Here is a 20,109-nt window from a genome sequence, read left to right on the forward strand (position 1 = left end):
TGGATTTGCACCCGCTGAGCCCAGAGTTGCTCCCCGGCCCTGGGAAGAAGGGCTGGCGGCGGCCGGAACCGCAGGCGCTCGTCTTCGAGGGAAGAGGGGTGTCGGGGCGTCCTCGCCGGGCTTTGGGCCTCACCCCCGCTCCCCTGCGGCTCCGCGCCGCCGCCGCCCCAGAGCCCGTCCGCTTCCTTCTCTGGCCGCCCGGTCCCGGCCCCCGCCGCCTCTGGGGTCGGACCCGCGCGCCCCGGATGCCCGGGGTGGTCTTGGAGAGCTCGGCGCCCTGAGCGGCCTCGGACCCCGCACCGGACTCATCGGAGAGCCCACGATGTCCGCGCAGCCCAGGGCCCTGACGCCGTCCACGCAGCCGGGGAAGGGCGGCCGGCCGCAGCCCGCCGAGCCCTAGGAGCACAAAGCCCGCGCCTGCCGCGGGCCTCGGCGCCAGCCGGCGACTTTGCCGCCCGTTCCGCGGCTCTTTGTCTGCACTTGGGGCGGGCGCCCGGCTGTGGGATTTCCCAGTGAGAGCGGGCTGGGGGGGCCGGGGCCGAGCTCGCGGTTCCCCGGCCGGCCCCCGCTCGGGCTCGGCTCCCCGCTCCCCCGCGCCTCCCCGGCGCGGGCTCCCGGCGCCTCCCCGCCCTCGGAACCGCGACCCCTCCCTGCCATGTATCCGCAAGGCCGACATCCGGTAAGCACCGCACAGTGGGGTGAGCCCGGCCGGGCTGTGCGCCGCGGCCCCGCTCCTCCGGCTGCTCCGTGCCTGTACGGGCGCCGCGCGTTCGTGTGCGTGTAGTTGTTGGTGTGTGTGCTCGTGTGTGTGTGTGTGTGTGTGTGTGTACTTGGGTGCGTGGTTGTGTGCCTGGGCGCGCGCGCGCGTGTGCGTGTGAGTACGTGTGCGTGTGTATACGTGTGCGCAGTGCGCGCGCACACACAAAGGGGCGGCTCGGGGGGCGCCGTGGAGAGCCGGGGTAGTTGCGCCCGAGGGGTTGGGGCGGCCTTTGCGGCGGGGTGTGGGAGGGGAGGTGCGCCCCCCTCTCCCGAGCCTCCCCGCCCCCTCCGGCTTGGGAACTGGAGCCCCGGCCGCGGCGGGGTCAGGGGGGTCGGGAGGACCCGTGGAGGGTAGGAGAAACTTGCCCGGAAGGGGTCGGGGCTGCGGGGTGGCATTTCCGGGGGGCTCGGGCCGGGGAGTGCGTCTAATACCCCGGCCCTCTCTGTCTGCTCCCCCCGGGCTCCAGGCTCCCCATCAACCCGGGCAGCCCGGATTTAAATTCACGGTGGCCGAGTCTTGTGACCGGATCAAAGACGAGTTCCAGTTCCTGCAAGCTCAGTATCACAGGTGAGGGGCGGGGGGTGTCCCCAGTCCCTGCGAAGCGCAGTATCCTAGGTGGAGGTGCCTCATCATCTCCTGTAGCCCGGCCTGAGGGAAGTTGTTTAAATCCCCCCTGGTCTTGGGATAACGAGGTCCCCCTGGGGAGGGGACGGGCCCCTTGCTGTGCGGGCACCAGGCCTGAGCGGGCCTCCTCTTGCCCTCACAGCCTCAAAGTGGAGTACGACAAGCTGGCCAACGAGAAGACGGAGATGCAGCGCCATTACGTGATGGTGAGGAGGCCCGGAGGGCAGGATGGGCAGGGTTCGGGTCCTTGGGACTTGGCCACAGGGCAGCTGGGTCAGTGGGGCACCCTCAGCCCGCTTCCCTTCTCCATCCCCGGCACCCGTATCCAGGCCGCCCAAGGCCTCTCCGCTCTACCTCGTGGGCCTGTCATTTGTGTTTTGCAGATTTGGGGGTAGGAGGTGGGGGTGGGGAAGCAGCCGGCTTTACTGTGGCTGGGGTGGTGGGTAGGACCTGTAGGCAGGGAATGATGAGCTCCTGGACCTCCTGGGACAATGTTGGGAAACTTTTCTCTGCCTGGGATCTAGCCAGCAAGGATGAGGCATCCTCCCCCCCCCCCCCCCCCAGGGTGTCTGACTAGTCAGTACTAGGACCTTCTGAAAGCCCTGAGCTTTTTCCTCTCCTCCCTAAGGGGTTGAGATTTCACTCAACCTTAAACCTCTCAGGGGATTGACCTGAAACTTCAATATCATAAAACTATAATTGGTCCAAAAACTTCTCCAGAAAGAAAGAAAAAAAAAACAGATTTTGAAAAACCGAGTGGATATCTGTGTTTGTTTATGGCTCTTCTTTTTTGCTTTTAGTATTATGAGATGTCCTACGGCTTGAATATTGAAATGCACAAACAGGTAAGTGCTTTTCTCTTTAAGGAATGCATTTCCCAGGGGATGCTCTATGTTTCTCCCCTTCCCCCCATTCTTCTGTTTCTCCTGCTGCTTGAGGGCCCAAATGGTTCCAGTCCTTGAAGCATGCAGGTGCTGAGATTTTGCTGGTTGCTGGGACTGTGGAGGTTTTGAGCTTGTGGAGTTCAGTCCTGGTCTTGGATCTTGGTGGCAGATAAAAGATCAAAAGAGAAAGTTGTACCTCAGGATCTGCTTTACAAACTAGAATCTAGAGTGGCAGGCTGCTTTCATCTGTGCTAATGTAAAATTCTCAAGAGGAAATGCTGGAGGGGTCTCTCTCCCTGTCTTTGACTTGGTGTCTCTCGGTCTCTGCCTCTCAATCTCTCAGTGTTTCTGTCTCTGTCTGTCTCTCACTGCTTTTCTCTCTCTCTCTCTCTCTCTCTCTACAAAAATATGATGTCCTGCCTTGATAAGATTAAACTCGGAGGAACTTAAAAGCCAGGCTGAGCTGTCGAAATGTAAGGGAATGAAGTCACTAACGGCTTAATAACATAAGAAGCCAGAGTGGAGGGTAGCTAGCCAGTGTCACTTTGTACATAGGAGACAGCTTTCTCATCTCTTCCTAATTGAAGGTCGTGGTGTCCCCATTTCACAGAAGGAAGCTGAAGCTCCCTGCCCTGGCCTGGCCTGGCCTGGCCTGGGGACAGCTTAGCCAAGGAAGCCTTGGAGGCTGAGCTGGCTGGGATTGAGCTCAGCTTTGAAATCCTGAAGTCAAACCAGTTTAGCTAGCTAGTGTGGTGCGCTCTGATGGATATGTAAACTCCCTCCCATTGTCACTCTTGTAATAACAGTCTACCTCAAACCGAGCAAATACAAACACCCTTTATCTGGGTGCCTATCAGTAACCAGTCCAGTGCCGGGCTAGGCTGTGGGAGAGGCCTGTTTGTGTATTTGTGTTCTGAGGAGAGGCTGCCTATAATTTGGCTTGGCCATGATTAGCGGTGACTTGGCACGGATAAATGGCACAGGCTGGCTGTTCTTTTTAACAATTGGTGTTCTTGAAATCTCAGAAGGCTGTTGACTCATTCTAGCCTTTGGTGACCGTGACTTGAATGGATTTTCTGCTCTAAAGTAACAAGTCATTTACAAGGTTTAAGTTTTGCTTTTTAAAGTGGGGGTGGAGGGAGAAGGGGACCTGTGGCTGGTGAGGTGGGCAGGTGTCCCTCCCTGCCGCACCTTCCCCTCTACCCAGGGAAGGAGAAACAGATTCCTGCTTGCTCCAGTGACTTTGGACAGAGCCTTTTTGAATCTGTAGTTTATGTGTCCCTCTGGGATGGGAGGGGGGGGCGCCTTGGCCATTGGCTGTTGGGTGAAGGATAGCCAGAAAGGGGCCTGAGTTTATTGGGAAGCCAGCTTGTGACTTTCCGGCTGATTAGTTCTCTAGGAAGGCACAGGAGGGCGGCCATGGTTCTACCTCTCCTGTCCCCAGGAATAATAGATATTGCTTTGGATGTAAAGTTTCTCCTGGGAGAATATTAAATGGAGGTAGTTTTGGCCTCATGCTGGACAGAACTGACCAGGTTTGACTAGCCACAGGGAGAAATATGGGTGATGAAACCTGAGGGGGGGGGGTGGGTGGGTGTCCCACGTGTTTTAGAAACCTTGGGGTGTTACGCAAGGTTGCCACTTCCTCCTCTCCCTGCCCCTGCTTAGTATCTTGGGTGTGTTTACAGAGGATAATTGCACCCAGGTTTAAAATTTATAGCAGCAGTTATTCTAAGAGCTTTGTAATGAAGGTGTAATATGTCTTTGCATGTTGAGGTCTGTGTGGGCGGGGTCCTTCAAGTCTGGGGGTGTGAATAGCTCTTGGCCGCAGGAGGAAGCTACCTCAGCCGGCTGGCCTATGTTCTGCGCTCTCAGAAGGGTTAAACGTCCTAGCACGGTTGGCAGGGTGGTTTGTGTACCCAGAAACGGAGCAGCTGTGTGCGTCTGGGATTTGTGGCCATTCTCCAGAACATCCTCTTAGGAGGAGCATGCCTGGGTTTGGCCACTTTGAACTCCATCCTCTTCAGCCTCCAAGTGTTTGGGGAGGGATTCCAGGTCTTCTTTTTACTGGCAGAGAAACTGAGGCACCAGGGAAGCTGAGCCTGGGCTCAGATTCCAGCCCCAGTCTCCTGAAAGCAGCCTCACCTTTTTCTTCCAGTCCCTTCCTGGCCCACTTGAGTGTTCCGGGGCTGGGTGAGAAGAGCCTGTGGTAGGGAGAGGAGTGGGGGTGGAGGAAGCCTGACCTAATGGCTTTGGCCGCTCCCTAGGTGTGTGAGGTTCTGCCGGCAGAAAACCCCACCACTAATTGTAGTGTGGGCCCTGAGTGCATCTGGGGGGGGGGGGGAGAGGGTGGTTAGGCCTGAGCAAACAAGTTTTATCAGCTGACCTGTTTAGCGGTTGACTTGGTGTTTTATCTGCAGGCACAATCAAGTGACTCGAGTGCTTGAATTATTCATGCAGTGTCCTGCCCTCTAGACTTGACTGTTCGTGTGGTGTGATTAGATCTGCCTGGAACAAACAGGCTGGATGCTTCATCTCTGAGCACAGGGTGGGGGCGGGGGACGGGACAGCCTGTACTAGAGAAGTGTGTGGTGGTCCTGAGCTCGGATTTATAGGAAATGACGATTAGCTGGGAGCCTCCATTCTACCAGACAAGCCCCCAAGTATTGACCAAGGTGCCTCAGGCCAGTTGTGCTGGAAGTTGACACTCAACTGTCTGTGTCTCTCTGTCTCCCTCTCTCCTTTTTTTTTTTTCCCCCAAGCTGTTAAACCCCAGAGGAGTAATAAACGGTTTCTCCTTCTACTCTTCTGCCTCCCTCCTTAATTATGGCACAGCAGAGATTACAGAATCACAGGCCTGGCCTGGAACTTCCAGAGGTCACCGTCTCTTCCAGGCTAGGCCTTCCAGGCCAGGGTGATTCAGTACAGCCATGGGGTAGGGAGGCCGGGGAGGGCTGGGGTAGGGCGGAAAGGGCTGACCTGTTGCTGTCATTTTCTGCCCTATTCCTACGGTAGCTCCCCAGACAACAAAACCAGCTTAAAAAAAACCCCAGCCATGGAGGTACCTGGGCAGTGCCTTGGTGCTGATGCTGCTGGAAGAGTCTGCCAGGCTGACCTTACTCTCTGTTGGCAAGCACCAATGTGTGCAAAGCACGCTGAGGTGTGGGGATCTGGGGGTGGGGTGGGGGTGCCATGCTCACACTAGGTGCCCACATTTACCTGCTCACCATGCAGTCTCGCTTTCCTTCCCTGTCTGGAAGCTTGATCAGCCCTTTGGCTTCTCATCTGCACTTTTCAACTCACAAGTAGGGAAACTGAGGCATGGGAAGGGGGAAGAGAAGGTCTTCCAGCCCCAGAGCTCTTTTTAGCAAGACTCCAGAAGCCCGATCCCAACTTATATACGGAGGTTCGCGCTCCTCCTGCCAGCCCGCCTACCTGATCGCTCCTCCTCTGATCTTTCGCTGGGTGCCAGCCTTCTCTAGCTCAGGACTGCTGAGCCCAGGACTGTTCCTTCCACCCATCCTGTCCACCTGGGGAGAGGCCACCACCTCTCAAGACCACTTGCCACCCCTTTCAGCCACCCCTGTAGGCTCCTTTTGTTCAGCTGATGGTGGATACCCACAGTGTGTGTTTCTTTGTTTCCTGGGCATTGGCTTCTCTAGATGACCCTGGCTATGGGGCAGATGAAGCCTTTCCACTTTACAGAGGGAGGGAACAGGCAGTACTAGGACTCAGAACCTTGCATTCTTGATTGCTTTTGTTGTTGTTGTGGTTGTTTTGTTTTTCCCACTCTAGGCTGCTTGTCTACTATGTTGGCCACACTTCCACTCTTGGCTTTTTGCTGGTTCATTGGATATGAGTGTTTTGGATTTGCCTGCCCAGGCTGAAGGCTGGCTTTGAATTGTGATCCTCAGATCTCAGCCTACTGATGAATAGTGAGGCATGAGTTGTGGTGTGTATGTGTGTGTTCAACCTAGGACCCTGTGCTCTTGTTTAGCTTTTTTGCTGTAGGCTGGCACTTTTCTTCCCCATCCCATGAGGTGTTGAAAGGGACAGTTTCCTTAGTCCTTTTTTGTTTTTGCCCAGCTTGGGAGTTGAACTCTAGGTCTGGGCCCTGTCCTTGAGCTTTTGCTAAAGGCTAGCACTCTACCACTTGAGCCACAGCTCCACTTTTGGCTTTTTGGTGGTTAATTGGAGATAAAAGTCTCTTGGACTGGCTTTGAATCTCAATCCTCAGATGTCAGCCTCCTGAGTAGCTGGGATTACAGGCATGAGCCAACGGTGTCTAAGGCTTTTTTCCTCCCATTTTGTTGAAAGAAGGGAGGCGTTCATGGAACAAATTCCTTTTTTAGTATGCAAGGATGTTTTTCTGTGTCTGTACTGAATAAATCCTGGGCCACTGGGAGCTGAAAGGTAACCGAGAACACTTTGACCTGCCTGGCCCCTGAGCGCCCGGTCTCTGTACTCTCCTCTGGTTTGGGGGCAGGGGCAGAAGCTGGTGCTGTGTGTGGCCAGGGGACCTGGCCACAGCATGCACTAGGTTCCCCACTCAGAGATAGCAGGTGGCGGAGCCCCAGTTCTGAGGTAGGAAGTGGGGTTTTCATCAGATGCGGCAGACGCTGGTCTGCACACTGTTTTCTGCCTCCAGTGTCCTCATCAGTGAAATGTTGGGGTGGGGGGCTTGGATTCATTTCCCAAAATGGCTATTGGAGAGCCTTGGGTCGGGGGGGGGGGTCACCCAGAGAAATAGGCAGAATAAGTTCCCTGGGATGGGGGAAGGGGGCGGTGGTAGAGAATGATGACCTTCAACCTACCTGCTTCTCTCCAACTGGGAAAGGGGGGGCGGTCTCAGTCCTGTTAAAGTGGGGGATCAGGCCCTCAAGCTGGGAAAGCCACCATGTTCTCTAAAGTGGCCAGGCAGGGAATGGAGTGAGGTGGTGACATTTTGAAGCCCCAGCTGTCTCTGAGGCCTCTGTCCACACTTCTACCTCTCACCACGCCACCCTGCGGGGGGGGAGGGGCGGGGGGGGGCTCCCGCTCTTTGTGGCTCTCCAGGGCTGGCCCCAGTCCATCTGCTGCTGGCTGGGGTGGGGGACACCCCAGGCGGGCATCTGTGGCTCCTCCCTCTTCCCCCCCCCCCCGCCCCCACCCCTGGTAATGTGCCGGCTTGAACTTCATCCCGGCGGAGTGGCCTCGTCTCTCCGTCTCATCCTGGTAATTCCCTAATGACTGGGTCTGGCCGGCCCTTCCCCCAGGTTTAATTCCCATCCGCCCGGGCTCTCCACTTCACTATTAATGATAGCAGCCAGCAAAATAGCTTTCAACACGCCATTGACAGCCGGGCTTAAGAGCTCACTTGAAGCGGTGCTAGACGGCTAGAAGCACCCATAATTGTGTGCAGAGCAGGGCCTGCTCAAGGGCCTTGTTTTTATATGCTTAAAGGCACAATATGGTGTTTTCAACAAATGCTCTCCCAGACACTTCCAAGGGGCTTTCTTCCTTTCTCCCTTTCCTCTTCCCGCTTGGCTTTTTTGTCTCTTTCTCTTGTCTTTCCTAGGCAGTGTTCCCCTGGGGTTGGATCTTGGGGACCGCCCTGCCTCCACCTGTCTGATTGGCTGGTTGCTCTGATTTGTTGTGCGCGTATGTGTGTTCATGTGCCAGTCCTGGGGGGGGTGCTGACCCTGAGATTTTTTTATTTTTATTTTTGGCTCCAGGCTGGTGCTCTCGCATTTGAATTACTTCCAGCTTTTTTGGTGCCCCAACTTCACTGCCTGGGCTGGCTTTGACCATAATCCTGAGATCTCAGCCTCCTGAGTAGCTGGGATTACAGGTGTGGGCCACCAGTGGCAGGTTTTGAGGCACACCCCCTGTGCAGTAATGGAGAAGGCTAACCTAATTCTGAGCTCTTTGTCCAACCCTAATTTTGAGCTCTTTGTCCGCTGAAGATATTACTCAGTGAGCCAAGAGGGCTAGGGTCTGGGTTGTGGGAGATGGGGCTGTAGGGGCTGCCTGGTGATGGGATATGGTGGGGAGGTGAAAGGGGTCAGGTCTGTGTGTTGGATTCCCATGGGCACCAGGCCCTATCCTGGTCAGCGTCCAAGAAGAAGAGTTTGTTCTGCAGACACTGAGCCTCCTGCCTGGAAACCATGAGGGTAGGTAGGGCAGGGTTTGTGTCTGTCAGTGGGGTCCTGCCAGGCTTGGAGATGTTGGGGGCTGTATCCTGGAACTGGGGGCTCCCTTCTCTTTTCCCAAGCTGGGCATCATTATGGGGTCCCTTTGGCCAGTGGAAGCAGAATCAACCTGTGAGAAGGGTGGAGTGAGGCCAGAGAACCTTGGAAGCCAGCTGCTCTGGCAGGGGGTTGGAACCTGGGTAGGCCTGGTATCCCCCTCCTGCCCCCTATGTGAGTGATGGACCCATGTGACGTGTGAGTGATTGACTTCACCTTCCCGTAATCCCATGGGAGCTTTTACCGAGAAGGAAGTGGCTGGAAAATGTGACCTTGCAAACACACTGCACCGTAAAAATATCCATCACATGCAATCCTTGAGACACCCCCCCCTCCTGAATCCTGGGAGTGGAGTTCCTGGGTACCCAGCCTGTGGAGCGCTGGCTTCTCAATTAGGGTGTGGGAGAGGGGTAGAAAGGGTCAGGCTGACCCCTGCAGACCACTAGGGGCCCTGGTGCTGCTGTGTTCATTGGGTCCTTGGGGATGGGGGGTGGGGTGTAACAGGGCAGTTTCTAGCCCTTCCTGACTGCAGGTAGCATTTGTGTACTCTTCTGTAGAAGGCTGCAGAAGTTGTGATTGTGGGAAGGGCAGCTGATGTGTCTGTGCCTTTGTTTGGAAAGTGCCTTTCATGTATCAGGGCGTTTGTTTTTCCTTTTTTGTCCCACATGCTTGTAGACAGTTTCAAGTGCAAAGGGGACTGGGATAAGATGGAGGGGGAGGAGCCAGGACTGAGGAGGAGAAGGTGAGCTGGGCCTGGTTTAGGATTGGTGGGGAGGGAGGAAGGGGAGGAGCAGGAAGCTCCGCCCCCTGGGCTATGTGACAGAGGCTCACATCTCACATACAGCTGGTTCACCCCACTGGGCTGGGACCACTGGGACTGTACGGCACCTTAGACAGGGCAGGGACCTCCCCATGCCCATCAGTCCATACAGGTGTATGACTGTAGGGCTGGATAGGAGCTCATCTACCCACTCCTGCCCCAGAGAGAGTCTTCACTCCTCTGCTGACCGAGGGGGGAAGAGGAGGAAGATCAGCACACCACAGGTAGAGGGACAGTACCTCCACCACCCTGGCCTCTGTCCAGGAATGGGGCAGTCACAGACTTTAGAGCACCTGCAGGTGGCAGTGTGTTCTGGAAAGGGGGGGAGCATTCCTCCTATTTGCCCTAGGAGAGGCCCGTCCGTGCCTGCTGAGCCCCATTCATCAGTACTAGGCATGTCAGAGGACCTAGGTGACAGTACTGCCTCAGAGGAACTAAGGTGACAGTACCCTGTCTCTGAGGAACTGAGGTGACAGTACCCTGTCTCTGAGGAACTGAGGTGACAGTACCCTGTCTCTGAGAACTGAGGTGACAGTACCCTCAGGTTTTCTCAGGGTGCACCATGTTGCCTGAAGCCAGACTCCTGATGTTCACCCCGACTGTGGGTCACCCAGTACCTATGTGTGTCTCCCTGGAGGAACCCTAAGGGGCTGTGTAGACCCTTCTCCTTCCTACACGGGCCTGCTCCTCGCCATGTGGGCCCATCAGGGGACCTTGGCCGTTAAAGGCACAGAGGCCCCTTCCAGGTCTGTGTTGGGAAGGGGCAGTGGGTAACGGCTCTGGTAAGCACAGGCCCTCGTTCAAGTTCATCCCCAACAGGCAGTTCAGAGTCCTGGGTTCTGAAGTGCCAGGTTTTAGAGTCGCACAGACAAGGTTTTGTGTCCTAGATCTGCCTGGGGGTGACCTGAGCTTTGTAACGGCATAGTAATAATGGTTGTCACAGGAGTAGTAATAACAGTTGTTAGAGGGATTGGGTAGTACTAGCCATGGGCCCCCTCAGTACTGTGGTCACAGGAGATGCAAGCTGGTACAGACATTGACTGCTCAGTGATGCACAGGGGTTCAGACCCCCCAAGCCACTCGGCATAGCCTCCACCCATGACTTGAAACCGCCGGGGGCCAGGCTATCTTACACTCAGGAAAGTTCCTGCTATACAGCATTCATACTGTCCGCCAAAACTCAGAGCTTTGTTGATGCCCTCTATCTCAAATACTGCCCATGCCTGGTTCATTTTTCCCACAGCACCGCCCAACTCCTAGCTAAAGAGCCACTGCCTTCCCATAAATCTCAGACTTCCACTTTGGCTGCGTGACCCAGGGCAGCTTCTGGCCCTCTCTGGGCCTTGTATTCCATCTGTAAGAGGAGAGGTTGAATTGAAGGTGTTGGTCCTTTGAGCTGAGGTGGGCTGGAAGGGAGGGGAGAAGATGGCAGAAGACAGATTTCTAAATAATGGAGCTTGATTTCCATAGCTTCTGGAATGCCCCAACTTCTTCAGTTCCTATTTAGAGGAAGTACATCCTCTGATCTGTGTGTGTGTGTGTGTGTGTGTGTGTGTGTGTGTGTGTGTGTGTGTGTACTGGGGCTTGAACTCAGGGCCCGGGCATTGTTTCTGCCAAGGCTGGTGGTGTGTGTGTGTGTGTGTGTGTGTGTGTGTGTGTGTGTGTGTGTGTGTGTGTGTGTGTGTGTGTACTGGGGCTTGAACTCAGGGCCCAGGCATTGTGTGTGTGTGTGTGTGTGTGTGTGTGTGTACTGGGGCTTGAACTCAGGGCCCGGGCATTGTTTCTGCCAAGGCTGGTGGTGTGTGTGTGTGTGTGTGTGTGTGTGTGTGTGTGTGTGTGTGTGTGTGTGTGTGTGTACTGGGGCTTGAACTCAGGGCCCAGGCATTATTTCTGCCAAGGCTGGTGCTCTACTACTTGAACCACAACTCCACTCCCAGTTTTTTTGTGGTTGTTTGGAGAAAGGAGTCGCAGGGACTTTCCTGCTCCGGCTTGCTTGCATCGAACTCGCTCCTGAGCAGCTGGGACTTACCAGCATGAGCGACTGGGGCCTGGCAAGCTCCCTTTTTTAAACTGAAGGAGAGATGTGTTCTGTGGTTGTGATTGAGGGTGGCTGGACGTGTCAGTGTGTTCTCTGCCGGACTTCACCTAGTGTTCTCAAAGCGCCTTGTCCTCAGATGTCCTGTTCCTTCTTTCATTTGTAGCCCCGACCTGACCCCCAGAATTTAACGAGCAACCCCTGCGACTGTAATGTGACTCTCACAGCCTGTGGAGGGCCAGGGAGATTTGCATAATGCTCTGAGGGGGATTAGGGGAGGGGGGGGAGTTGCCATGGCAACCCCTCAGGGATGAATTGAGGATTTTTCTTCCTGGCAGGAGTTGGCCAGTAGAGTCTGGGAAGGTGGGGGAAAGAGGGAGGGGGTTTCTCAGAGGGGGGTTGGGTGGGAAGGTGGGGCAGGGGGGGGCACCTGGGATGAATGGCCAGTAGAAGGGGAAGGTGTCCTCTGAACAGCTTGCCCTGTTCCCTCCCTACAAGCAAGCTCTGTGCGAGCCACCCCCCTCCCCGCACGGGGGGCGGGAGCCAAGCTGAGTTTAATGTGTTTGGGAACCGAGAAATTAAAGTGAACAAATATTTAAAGATTATTGGATCTTGTTAACAGGGAGCCTGGTGGATGGAGACTGAGAATGTGAGAAATGAAAGTCTTAAGAGTCTCAGAGCAGCGGCGGGGGCCATGTGTGGGAGGGGGAGGGAATGTGGGCACCAGCCAGGCCTGGTCCCCCGCCCCTTCCGGGGGGATGGGGTGTGCCTCCGCCATCCTGTAGGTGCCCCCAGGGCAGAGCACTCGGTGCCTACACCCCCTGTCTTCTCTCTGGGTCTGCCTCTCCCCATGTACCCATGCCAAAGCAGGCTCCGGCAAAAGGCACGGGGGTTGGCACTCAGGGTGCCCATCCAGGCCAGCCCGAATCCCAGGAGACAGATGGCCAGGGTCAGCCTGAGGGCTGAGGCATGAAGAATTCAGCAGGCTTCCTCTGCAGGCATGCATCTTTAATGATGACGTCGTAGTCGTCTGTAATCTGACCAATATGTCAGTGCTGGAGACAGACCCATCAGCCAGCCCTGAAACTCAGCCTCTCCCCATCTGGGGCCTAGTCTCTAGGACTGCTAGCGGGTTATAGCGGCCAGTAGATGGGGCCTGGGAACCCCACCCTGGCTTTTTGTTGGCTGTCTCCCCCTTGTCTCCCCTGGATTTTCTTTTCTGGGTTGATAAATAATTACTGGCCGGGTCCAGGGAGAAGCTGGCAAAGAATATCATCTTAGTTGATCATTGACAAGCTATTGATTTAGAATCGCCTAGGAAATAACACTGGAATATTTTTTTAAGTTAAAATTGCCCAAACAACATTGTTCTGGAATCTTCCAATATTTGGTGCCTGGAAACAGGAGAGGGAGCTTCTTACAAAGCCCCAAAACCTCAATCCTTCCTGCACCTCTGATTTTAGTTCAAAATGAAGTAGATTCTCTAGGTGCCAGTGACTCACGTGTAATTCTAGCTACTAAGATCTGGAAGATCGCAGTTCAAAGCTAGCCACAGACAGAAAAAAAAAAAAAACATCCTTGTGACTCGACCTCTAATAACCAGCAAAAAGCAGAGCTGGAGGCTTGGCTCAAGTGGTAGAGTGTGAACAGAGCAGGCCCCGAGTATAAAGCCCGGTACTCCCCCCACCCAGTACTCCCCTCCCCCCGCATCCAGAATGAAGCAGATGTATTTCCACACTGGAGTTGTCAGGGGATCAGGTAAAAATCCAGTTTCAGATCTCTGCCTCCCAGACACACAGGGTTCTAGATCTTGAGGCACAGAGCCCAAGGCCTATTTTCCAAGGCTCTTGGCATGTTAGACAGAACTGGGATGGGAATCCTGTCTGCCCCGTGGCTGCAAAGAGGCAAGGGTCATCTCATGCTTTTCCCTTCTTCCTCATCCATCCTCATTTAGAACTGGAGCCTCTTAGCAAGGGGCATGGGGTGCCCCTTGCCCCCAGCCTGAACGGAAGTGCTTCCAGGTAAGAGAAGCTTGGTGAACGCAGGGCCCTCATCTCCGTGTGCCTCGCTGAGTCTGCCCATGTTACGTGCAGCTTTGCTGTTGGACAGATTAGAATAGTCCATGCCCTGAATCCAGACTCTTGGGCCTGGCTCAAGGCTGGTACTCTACTGCTCGAGCTATACCTCTGCTTCTGGCTTTTTGCTGAGTCTTTGGACTTACATGAAAATGTCATGGACTTTTCTGCCCAGACTGGCTTTGAACTGGGATCTTCTTCAGATCTCAGCTCCTGAGTAGCTGGGATTACAGGCATGAGTCACCAGTGCCCGTCCCTGTGGTTCTTTTAAATTCCCATCATGGCCTGTTTTATGGAGCTGGACGGAGGGAGCTGGTTGGTGGTAGTTTCTCAGAGCAAGTCAACAAGCAATCCATGAAATGGGGGAGGAAGGGATGTTTTGGAGCTGGGATTTAGACTGTATACATTACTGGCCTGGTCCCTTTTGCATGCATTAGAAGCCCATAGGAGAGAAGTGATTTGCTTGTGGTCTCCATTGCCACACATCCATGTAGAAACTGGGCTGGGAACAGAAGCCAGGTCTTGTGTGTGGCTTTGGACTGTAAGACGCGCTTTACCACTATGAGCCACAGCTCCACTTCCGGTTTTCTGGTGGTTCATTGGAGATAAGAATCTCACGGACTTTCCTGCCCGGGCTGGTTTTGAACCTCAATCCTCAGATCTCAGCCTCCTGAGTAGCTAGGATTACAGGTGTGAGCCACTATCAACCAGTTGTAGGATGCTCTTTAAAGTGGCAGGATTTCCTGTCGCCTGGTTTAGGTTTGGCTGAGATTAAAAGGAGTGTGTGCTCAGAGTCCTCAGGTGCTAGATGAATTAGGTCATCCAGGTGCAACACCCCAGGTATTGGTCAAAGTGGCTGTAAACTGTTATGTTGCAGGAAGAAGTAGGTAAAAACTGGGGGTGTGGGGTGCGCTGTGACTCAGCCTGTAATCCTACCTATCAGGAGGCTGAAACCTGAGGATCAAAGATGAAGGAAGGGCCAGCAGCAAGCAGTATCTGGGGATGAGGACCAGGGACAGGCTGTCCACATGACTCCAGGATGGCCAGAAGTCAGCCACAGCGCAGGTGGATCCTCACCGTACGAGAGGCGTCTGCATTCAGAAAGTTCCAGTAACCCAGGCTGAGGGTGTGATGGTCAGAGGGTAGTAGAATGAGGTGATCCACAGACAAGTCACACTTCCTTCGGGGAGATTATGCCTTGCCCCCACATCTAGGTCTCAAGTGCCATTATTTTCCCCCACCATCTCTATGGCAACACAGGGCAGGTGACACACTCTGCCCATCTCCTCAGAACTGCTTCCTCCCAGCCCTGTGTATGAGTTACTCCTGACAACGGCGCTGCCTTTGAACCGTGCTTCAAAAGCATCTCTGAAAGGCCTCAGCAGGAGGCCAGACTCTCCTCCTGTCACCCCTGGGGGCTTCAGAAGTCCTGCCTTGTAGCCTGGGTGGAGGGGGATGTGGAGGAGGGTCTCTTGCACCTCCATGTCCAGGCTGATTAACCGATTTCTGCCCCGTGGACAAGAGTTTTCCCCGCATGCCTCCATCCCGTTCCAGTTTGTGATGTGTGACCTGCCTCCCTGTGCAAATCACTTTGCCTTGATTCTTTTTTTTTTTTTTTTTTCCTGCTCTTCCTTCTTGTTTGGAGCTGATGCTTTGAGGCTGTTTGAGTTGGACTCAACACTGTTTGGGCAGCTGGTCTAATCAGAAGTGCTTGTCGATCATTAACCTCGACGGTCATTTGTCTTTCAAAAAGATATTTTTCTCTGAGCTCTCTCAAAACACCCCAAATTGGCTGGGAGTCATTGAATAGAGTTGCCTAATGAGTTGTCGAGCCTCAGTTTCCCCCACTTAAGACACAGAGATTGTAATGGGTGTGTGTTTTCAGGAGTTTTCTGTTACCTGTCTTGATGATTGTTCTTCATTTTGGGGGGGCTGGTCCTGGTGCTTGAACTTAGGGCCTGCACACCGTCCTTCATTTTTCTTGCTTAAAGCTGGTGCTCTACCACTTGAGCCACAACTCCACTTTTGGCTTTTCGGTGGGACTTTCTGGCCATCTTCTTATCCAACCTCCTGAGTAGCTGGGATTACAGGAATTACAGATACCATTCTTGTTAAGCAGTAATTCTCTCTGGCCACCTTCTTTGATCAGTTTTCCTCTCTGTCTGCCACCACCCTCAAAAAAAAAAAAAAAGTCATTCATTCTTTGGCTTTCAGAGTAAGCAGAGCCCCACCTCAGGGGCTTAGTTCTTGTGTTTTGGGGGAGACCAAGAAAGGATTATTCACAACACCACACGAAGACAGACTTATAACCGGCCAGATGAGGTTTGCATGCGTTTGCTGTATCCCCCTCCACGCTTAAGACCTAAGGACAGGAAAGTTCCCGTTATTATAAAGATGACATGTAACCCTGGCTCCCCACCTGCCGGTCGCAGCTCCTGCGATCTTGAGCATCAGGTACCCATCTGTGTCTCACTTGGGCACAAGAGAGGAGGTGCTCAGGCCACCTTCCCCATCGTCTGGTTGTTCCTGTTTCTGTGGCATTGTCCCATGGGCCATTGGCAGTGTCTGAGTCAGGCCGTGAGCTGCCCACAGGGCTTCTGAGCAATCCAGCCATAGTCACTTTGTGGCCTGGGTATTCAGCCTTGGACTACCAGGCCAGACCCTGTGTGTGTGTGTGTGTGTGTGTGTGTGTGTTTTGGAGAGAAGGGGGGGTCAGCTCCCTTTTGTTTGCTTCTAAGGTTGAGACCCTGACCTATGACCCGTTGCCTAGAGGAAATAGATACCCTGACCTCTGACCTATCACCTAGAGGAAGTAGACCAGGATCCAGCAGGCCAGGATCCCTTGCTTACCTCCAGCGTAGGAGGTAGAGGGTTCAGGCCCTCCCCTCAGGGCCACAGCCACAGGACGCAGGGTGATGAGCAAAGTCTTTCAGGTTCTTCAGTTCAAGGCCTGCTCCCTCACTGTCTCTCTGTTTCTCTCTTAGTGCTGGTCCTGGGGCTTGACCTCAGCCAGGGCCTAGATACTGTCCCTGAGCTGCTTTTGCTCAAAGGTGGCCCTCTACCACTTGAACCATAGCACCACTTACAGCTTTTTTTTTTTTTTTTTGAGTAGTTTATTGGAGATAAGAGTCTCTCTGATTTTCCTGCACGAGCTACCTTTGAGCCAAGATCCTCAGCTCTCAGCCTCCTGAGTGGGTAGGATTACAATTGTGAGCCACCAGTGCCCAGCCTGCTCTTATCTTCCCTCCTTCCTTCCCTCTCCCCCCAACCCCTCCGCTTCCCTCCATACTTCTTCCTTCCCTCCCTCCTCCTCTCCCTCTAATTCAGAAGCATCATCTTTCCTGGCCGGGGTGGAGGGGAGTTGGCCCTGAGGACTTTCTCTGAGGCCCAGACCAATTAGATGACACTATCTTATTGTAAGTGCACCCGGCTGGAGTTCCCATCCAGGATGACTGGGTGCACACTCAGCGCAGATTGCTGCAAGGCCTTCGGCCTGTTGTCATGGTTTTGTCTCGCAAAGATCGCCCCGCGTGCTGAGGGCAGCTTTGATGCCCATTCTGACACGCAGCCCGGCCTTTCCCATGGTGCTAGGCCCTTCTCTCGGCACTCAGTGAACCATGTCTCATACTCGAGACCTGAGAGCTGGGTTTGCAGAGAGCTCTGGTTTTCTCCAGAGTGGCCTAGGAAGGCTCCATATATGTGCAGGGTTATTCAGAGAGCTTTAAGACCGGATGTTGCTCTTGCAGGATGGGTAGCATGTGTATGGGAGGGGCAGGCAACATGGGGGCAGAGAGGGAGGTATTGAAAAGGAGGAAGCCTCCTGCCACGGGAAGGCCCTGGAGGCCGCGTGTGACGCTTGCTCAAGGCTACCCTTCCCTGTGCTGTGCAAGGTGTTCTTCTCCCTCACCCACTCTGGTCAGGTGGAGCCCCATGCCTTGCGACCAGACTGCCTTTCCCTCGTGCCAAAAGGGCTTTTCTGGAATACGGGGTGGGTTTTGTTTTGCTTTGTCTGGATTTAATGGCGGGGGAGACGGGGTCCCCCCCATCCATGGATAATCTGAATCAAAAGGGGAAGACCCCTGAAAGGTGGTAAGCGTGGTGGCTGGGGAGTTGGCCGAGCTCACTCCAAGCCGTGGCTTTGGTAGGACTGGAGAGGGGAGGGGTCATGCAGTCCCTCAGCTCACGCTTGAACTTGCGACTTAGATGTGTTACCTATGACCTACGCCACCCTCACGGGGACTTTTTTTTTTTTTTAATTTCCCCTTCTGCAGACAGAGATCGCGAAGAGACTGAACACCATTTTAGCCCAGATCATGCCTTTCCTGTCACAAGAGGTGAGGAGCCCTCTCTCACAGTCTACCCCCTCCCATGGCAGTCCCCCACCATGGAATTGTCTAACACTCTCCCCCATGGAATTGTCTAACACTCTCCCCCCACCCCACCCCCCGTTTCCCCAGCACCAGCAGCAGGTGGCTCAGGCGGTGGAACGCGCCAAGCAGGTTACCATGACGGAGCTGAACGCCATCATCGGGGTACGTGGACTCCCCAGTCTTCCATTCACCGTGTGTATAGCCCTTTAATTCCTCTCATGTACTGAAGCAGAGATAGACCCTGACTTTGGCTGGCTTCAAAGAATGGCATTCTCCCCCCCCCCCCCCCCCCCGCACCTTCCCCTCCCCTGCCCCACAACTTCCTAAACATCCTGGGGGATTGTATCTATTTGGGAGGTCTCCCCAGTAGCACCCCCAATTGCTTCCTAGTCCCCAGTGTAAGCTTTGTCCTGCCATTGAGGGTGCTGGGATCACCCCAGCCCAGGCCAGCTGGGCCTCCTCAGCCTCCCACCTTCTCCAGGCCTCCTGCTCCCTCCCACCAGTGGTGTGCCCTTCTTTGGCTGCCGAGATCAGAGCTGTCTCTGTTCACTGTGTGCACTGTGCTGCGGAGTTGTGGGTTTGGGTCTTGCTGTCCCACACGCCAGGCTGCATGGCTTTCTCACCTACCTTTGTGAATTCCAGCGGGGGCCCCTAGACATCACCCCAGCCTTCCAGAAGTCCCATTCCAGCCAGACACGGGGCAGACTGTGCGTTGCAAGGCCCATGGCCGCCTCCTCAACTCATCAGCAGAGACTGGGCCCCATCGTGGCCCCTCTGTGTGTGTTTTGCTTTGCTTTGTGGAGACAGGGTCTCACTTGCGTAGCCCAGGCTGTGATCCCCAGCCTCCCCCGTGCTGGGATTGTAGAAGTGCGCCATCATACCTGGTAAACTTGGGTGTTTAGACAGGCCCATTGTTGTGCTGTGAAGCAAAGAATATTGTTTATATTTTCTTTGTGACTTTGGGGCTGTAGCTGTCTATCTTTTGTTCCTAAAATGAGTCTGGTAGGAAGGATCCATTACAGCTACCTGAAGGAGCCCATGAATACTCAGCTCTGTTCCACAGGCCAGGCAGTGGGGCTCAGGGTCTACTCCATAGGCCAGGAGGTGGGGCTCAGTTTTCCAGGTTGGCTGAGGCCCCACCCACACCCATACATGTGTTGATGCTGGTGTCTTCATATCCTTTGGTTCTCTATAAGGCAACTGAAGTCTGTCTCCTGCTCACAAACCAGGACTCAGACCCCTGTCATAGCTATGGGACTTTACAGGAGGTCCCTTCATCCCCAGACCCCACTCTGTGGTTGTGAAAGGAGACTGGGGGCCAGACAGAGTCACAGGACAGTGGTGGATTCCTCCCTCTGACCCACTGTGGGAACCCAGGATGGTCACAGGTGTTCCTGCCTGGGAAAGCTTCTAGGGCTGCTGTGAGGGGTGGAAACAAGTCACGCCGGGCCTTGGTGGGGTGAGGATGGGGTACCTTGCCTACCCTGTGGGGTGGGAGCAGGAGAAAGTTGGTGTGTGTGTGTGTATGTATGTGTGTGTGTGTGTGTGTGTATGTATGCACGCACTGCTTCTAGGGCTTGAACTCAGGGCCTGGTTCTCTCTCTGAGCTTTTTGGCTCAAGGCTGGTGCTCTACCACCCCTTGAGCCACAGCTCTACTTGTTATTTTTGATGGTTAACAAGCATCTATGGCTTTCCTGCCTGGGCTAACAGTGATCCTAGATCTCAACTTCCTGTGTAGCTGAGATTATAGGCTTGAGCCACTGGTGCTGGGCTACAAGGAAGGGTCTGGTGCTGGAGAGGAGAGTCTATTCTACTGTAATGCTGAGTATCCCCAGCCCGCATCTAGCCAGGGTTCTTCACCTGTTTCACTGGAGACTTGGGACCAGACAGCTCTTTGCTACTTTATGTACTGAAGGATATAGTAGCATTTCTTGCCTGACCCCACTGGCTGTCAGCACCCCCATGCACACACATGACACCCCACAGAAGCTGATTTAAGTTTGGATCTAGCCCAGGGCCCTTGGTTTGCAGATGTGTTCAGTTACCAAACCGACCAGATTCCCAAGGCTATCCCACCTGCTCCTTACCTTCCAGGGTGGGCTTGTGTCCCAGCACTCTGTGGCATTGTGGTGGCGGACTCAGGTGTAAGTGGGCACACGTGCCGCTGAGTTCTCTTCCAAAAGCCTTTCTCCGCGACCCCTTGCCTGCACCCCTCCAGGCCCCCCTTAATATCACCGGGATGAATTCTTCACCCCTGTGGTGGCTACAGGTGGGGTCCCTGCCCCCTCTCCCTGCCCAGCCTTCCCTTTTGTA

The 20,109-nt window shown here is 54.5% G+C and overlaps 1 protein-coding gene across 13 annotated transcripts in view; it reads left to right on the forward strand.

Annotated features, from left to right (window-relative positions):
* Positions 1-592: 592 nt before the first annotated feature.
* Positions 593-20,109, forward strand: part of Tle3 (TLE family member 3, transcriptional corepressor) — a 37,222-nt gene continuing 17,705 nt past the window's right edge. For 6 of the 13 annotated variants that reach the window (XM_042697377.1, XM_042697375.1, XM_042697373.1 and 3 more), the window contains exons 1-6: positions 593-679; positions 1,227-1,327; positions 1,527-1,590; positions 2,185-2,229; positions 17,697-17,759; positions 17,883-17,957. In XM_042697377.1, the coding sequence (XP_042553311.1) occupies positions 656-679; positions 1,227-1,327; positions 1,527-1,590; positions 2,185-2,229; positions 17,697-17,759; positions 17,883-17,957 (372 nt within the window). In that variant the 5' untranslated portion in view covers positions 593-655. Of the gene's footprint in view, positions 680-1,226; positions 1,328-1,526; positions 1,591-2,184; positions 2,230-17,696; positions 17,760-17,882; positions 17,988-20,109 lie in introns of all 13 variants that reach the window. The other 7 variants (XM_042697370.1, XM_042697369.1, XM_042697371.1 and 4 more) reach the window with 3 other exon arrangements.

This window comes from Dipodomys spectabilis, unplaced genomic scaffold (genome assembly GCF_019054845.1).
Source record: "Dipodomys spectabilis isolate Male_0828 unplaced genomic scaffold, ASM1905484v1 ptg000219l, whole genome shotgun sequence".
In the NCBI taxonomy this organism is placed as follows: domain Eukaryota; kingdom Metazoa; phylum Chordata; class Mammalia; order Rodentia; family Heteromyidae; genus Dipodomys; species Dipodomys spectabilis.